Source organism: Bubalus bubalis, chromosome 3 (genome assembly GCF_019923935.1).
Source record: "Bubalus bubalis isolate 160015118507 breed Murrah chromosome 3, NDDB_SH_1, whole genome shotgun sequence".
NCBI classification, from domain to species: Eukaryota; Metazoa; Chordata; class Mammalia; order Artiodactyla; family Bovidae; genus Bubalus; species Bubalus bubalis.
Genome location: NC_059159.1, coordinates 48596980 through 48601586, shown reverse-complemented (window position 1 = coordinate 48601586; position 4607 = coordinate 48596980). Strand labels below are relative to the sequence as shown.

At 58.2% G+C, this 4607-nt stretch overlaps 1 protein-coding gene across 2 annotated transcripts; it reads right to left on the bottom strand.

Moving 5' to 3' along the window:
• Positions 1-846: 846 nt before the first annotated feature.
• C3H17orf50 (chromosome 3 C17orf50 homolog) lies at positions 847-4347 on the bottom strand. Of its 2 annotated transcripts, XR_006640821.1 has the most exons (4): positions 4261-4347; positions 1557-1887; positions 1066-1475; positions 847-959 (listed from the first exon to the last, which is right to left on the bottom strand). XR_006640821.1 is itself a non-coding variant. In XM_006056217.4 (3 exons), exons 1-3 carry the CDS (start codon positions 4271-4273, stop codon positions 1280-1282), a joined length of 540 nt encoding a protein of 179 aa, XP_006056279.2. In that variant the 5' UTR covers positions 4274-4347; the 3' UTR covers positions 895-1279. The 2 variants fall into 2 exon arrangements, 1 of the variants encoding a protein (XP_006056279.2); XM_006056217.4 differs by having other exon boundaries at positions 895-1475.
• Positions 4348-4607: the final 260 nt, after the last annotated feature.

The following is a 4607-nucleotide window of genomic DNA, read 5'->3' as shown; positions in this document are numbered from 1 at the left end:
CCTGCTGGGCCCCTTTTTTTTTTTTTTTTTTTTTGGAGGGGGGGTGTTGGAATAAAGAGGTGCTCCCAGTGAGTGAGCAGGGGAGCAGCTTCCTTGGACCAGTGTCCAGTGAGAGCAGGTGGGCATGGATGCTGGGGAGGGGGCAACCATGTTCTTCTTTTTCCTAGCCGGACCCAGTGAGCTGTGCGTGTGTATAGTCGAGATGGGGAGGGGGGGGCCTGCCGCTCTCTTCAAAAAGCAAAATGTCCTTCACCCACTCACCCTCCAGGCCAGATGGAGAACCCTGTGTGGCTGCAGGATGACAGGGGCCTCTCTGGAGGTCTGGATGCTGCAGGCGCTGGGGGCCTCTGCAGACTGGGAGAGCACCGGTGCTCACAATGGCCCCGTTGTCCTGGCCACACACGAAGCATTCCAGGAGTTCCCGCTGGCCGGCCAAGAATAGCTAGGATTCCTGGAGAAGGACCCAGCTCCCCAGCCTCCCTGTCTTCAGTCTCAGTAGGCTTCTGGGCTAACTCTCTAGTCCTGCGCACTCCACACCTTCCAGGGCCTCCTCGGCACACACACTGACCGCGGTCAGAGCGGCCTTCCCGCTGGAGGAGAGGAAGGTCCAACCAGCTTCAGCCCTCAGCTCCCAGTGGGCATTCCTGGCGCGGAGCCTGCCTTTTTTCTTCTCAGCGCGCAGTGGGGAGAATGGCCTTTGATTGCCCTTGGCTGCAAGGGCTTGGTTCCGCCCCGAGCTGCTGGGAGGAGGCTCTCCGCCTGCCCTTTTCCCTCTGGCTTGAACCCGGGGGAAGGGCAAGGAGGGTTGATCTTTATCACGCTCACCGGGGTCCTCGCCCCTCCTCTAGGCACTGACACTTGGATCAGAGGCTTTATTGGAGGATTTGAGGGGAGAGGCAAGTTTCCCAGAGGGGTTATTTACTTCAGGCGATGCCTCTGCCCACCGTGCCAGAAGGAACCTGAAATACCCAAGAGACAAGTGAGAGGGCTGTGGGCAGGGGACGGGAGTCAGGTGGGCGATGGGCACCGCGTGCTGACCGGGGAGGCGCTGTTGCAGGAACGGACCTCCAGGTGATGATGTTGGGCTCCGCACTGATGACAGGTGGGGCCGCCCCATCGGGGATGCGCCTGCTGGTCGAGAGGGGGCACCCCGGAAGGGAGGCTCTGCGGCACGTGATCGACGTCGGGGAAGAGAGGGGAGGGTTGCGGGCATTTGGGGTGGAGGCGAGGATGAACGGCTACAGAGGCAGGGAGTTGGGGGCGGGAGGGTTGGTGGCACTCAGGGGCCGCCGTGGGCAGGCCGCGTCTTCCCCAGATCCGGGTGCTCCAGAACGCAATGCGCCACGTAGCTCGGCGGGCTGTGCAAGTTCCTGCACTTCTTGCAGAAAAGGATCTCACAGCGTGCGCAGCCCCCGCCGCGCGGCCGCCGCTGCCGCGTCTCCAGCACGCACGGCTCCTCGGGAGGGCTCCGCTTCCTGCGGGGGAGGACCGGGGCGCTCAGGGCACCGCGCCGCGCGCCCCGGGCATCCCGCCCCCGCCGCGGGGCGCGCCCTCACCTGTCGGCCGGCGCGGCTAGGCCTCCGAGCAGCGCCAAGGGGCTGAACCAACCCCAGAAGCCGCTGTCCGCGCGCCGCAGCAGCGCCACCTGCTGGGTGCTGGACTCCTGGCGCAGCGGGTAGTACGACACCGAGCCCCGCTCACGGCCCTCGCCGCCCTCCGCCTCACCGCCGGCCTTGGCCTCGCCCTCGGTCGCGCTCTCCTCCGGCGGCCTCTCCTCGTCCGAATCCGACTCCGACTCCGACTCCTCCTCCGCGGCTTCGGCCTCCGCCTCTGCCTCCCTGGCCCGGGGCTCCTCCAGCTCCTTCTTCCACAAGGGGGCCTTCGCGCCTGCACGGGTGTTGGGGGGTGGGGGGAGATCAGTGAAGGGCCCTCCCTGGTACCCTAACTGTGGCGCCCAACCCGATCCCCCCCCCCCCCCCAAAAAGGCAGGCTCCCGAAGGACATGCATGAGATGTGCGGGGCCAGCAAGATTCCAAGAGGTTTCCAGAGTGTGCAGGATTTTCTGGGCAAAGAGGGGCCTGATTTCCTAGGTCCCTGAACTTCCCAGCTGAAGAAGGTTCGGGGCAAGTCTGGTCGCTTCTGTCAAGCTCCGTTTCCCCATCTGTAAAATGGAGAGGAAACAGTGCCCATCTCAAGGGTTACTGAAAAGCAGGTATCAGATGGAGTCTGTGTGAAGCGCCTGGCCCAGGGCTGGGACGCGGGGCGGGGGAAGCCAGCAACAAGCAGGTGCAATGAGGCTTGAGCCCGGGAATGATGGTTCATCACCCACTTCCTTCTAATTGGCCTCGGGGTGGGGACTGATGTCTGTGCAGCTGTCAATAATCAGGAAGTGCCCCGATTGGAATTTTAATAGGTGGTTATCTGTATTTTGTTTTCTGCATGGAACGGGATTTCCTTCTTCAAAATGGGCCTTGCCTTTAAGAAAGCCCAGCGTCACTTGCCGCAAAGGCAATGGCACCCCACTCCAGTACTCTTGCCTGGAAAATCCCATGGGCGGAGGAGCCTGGTAGGCTGCAGTCCATGGGGTCGCTAAGTGTCGGACACGACTGAGCGACTTCCCTTTCACTTTTCACTTTCATGCATTGGAGAAGGAAATGGCAACCCACTCCAGTGGTCTTGCCTGGAGAATCCCAGGGATGGCGGGGCCTGGTGGGCTGCCATCTATGGGGTCGCGAAGAGTCGGACATGACTGAGCAACTCACTTTGACTTTTCACTTTCATGCATTGGAGAAGGAAATGGCAACCCACTCCAGTGTTCTTGCCTGGAGAATCCCAGGGACGGGGGAGCCTGGTGGGCTGCCATCTATGGGGTCACACAGAGTCGGACACGACTGAAGTGACTTAGCAGCAGCAGCAGGTAGGCAGGAGAGCGCACAGCGCCTCTGCATGATTAGGAAAGGGTGCCTCCGATGCGCAGAAAAATCCAGAAAAGTGGCCGGTATGGGTGGACTAAGTGGAAATCCACCCTTACCCCCCCACACACACGCCGGGAAGACCAATTAGGAAAAGGCCTCTATTCATCCTTCCAGGCTTGACCCCAACCTTGCCTGTTGGATTTCAGCCACCCCTGATTCCCCCCCCCTTGCTGATGTTCAGGGCACAAACTCCACAATCCCAAGCAGCAGTCCTGGCAGGTGGGAAGTTCCTGGGCTGACCTGAGAGTAACCTACCAGGTGTCTACCACTCATTCAGTGGACACAGGCCCAGCTCCACCATGTGCCCTGCGGTCTGCTGGATCTGGGGAGCTAGACTTGCAAGAGAAAAAAGGGGGAGGAGGGCAGGGAAGACACAGCTCCTGGGGTTTTCCCTAGAAAGGTCTAGAAAATTTTCCATTGATCCCTGCCTATCTTGTTTAAAGAGGTTGGAAACAAAGGGGTTAGTGTTCCAGCCCACATGTACTGAATACCAACTGCACGTAGCCATCTATCTGGCTAACCACATCATATGTCCTGCTGCTTCCCGACACTGTCTGGTAGGTGACGAGGTAGGTAAGAGAGTGGCCTTTGAATTTCAATCAAGACTTCTGAAAGCTTTCCAAAAAGAAAGTTTTTTTTCAGAGATTCTACCAGTTCTTGGTATTGCTATAGGTGGAGAACCAAGATCCACTGTCCTTTTTTTTTTCTGTCCAAGCCACAATGGCTTGTGGGATCTTAGTTCCCAGATCAGGGATCAAATCTGTGCCCCCTGCAGTGGAAGTACAGAGTCCTAACCACCCCAAGTTCCACTGTACTTTTATTTAGGAAAACACATTTAGACTTCTGGCTGTGAAAGGCCAGAGCTAGGGCACAGCCAGGAAGGGGTCCTGGGGAATGTGGGAAGGATGAGGAATTGAAGAGGGAGGGTGGGGCTTTGGGGGCCAGGCTGTGGAGTTTGAACTCAGTCCTTCAGCAGTTGGGGAGCCTCTGGACATTTTGACACAGGGATGTGCTCAGAGCATCCTTCAGGATGTTTCCTCTGACAGAAGGAGACAGACAGAGACCCACGTAGGAGTCATTACAGTGGTCCAGGCCAGAGAAGACAAAGATCCGAACAGCAGCAGATGAAGATGAGAGAGAAGATGTCAGAAATATTCAGAAAAGAGAGAGGAGAGGGCTTGTATATGGATGGGTAACTGAGAAAACTTCTACTCTGGGGTTACCATGGTGATGAGCTTGTTGATCCATCCTGGGGTCAAGAGACCTGTCCTCCAGCCCCACTCACCGTGTTTATCCATTCTCCCCAAAGCCGTGCTGCCCTCTTCCCCTGATCAGGCAGAGAGATGGGACAGAGTTCCCATAGAGCTTGGTCTGGTCTCTAGGGCCTCTGGTGGATTACAAGGGGGCGGGGCTAGAGTCTCACCTGCCAATAGGATTCCACCCGCAGAATAACTGCCTTTTCTAGAACTTCCATCCCAAACCCTACCTTCTCTCTTGGGAAGGTATTAAAGGGGACAGAGAGTAACTTTGGGGCTTCTCAAGTGGCACCAGTGGTAAAGGACCCACCTTCCAATGCAGGAGACATAATGGGTTCAATCCCTGGGTCGGGAAGATCCCCTGGAGGAGGGCACA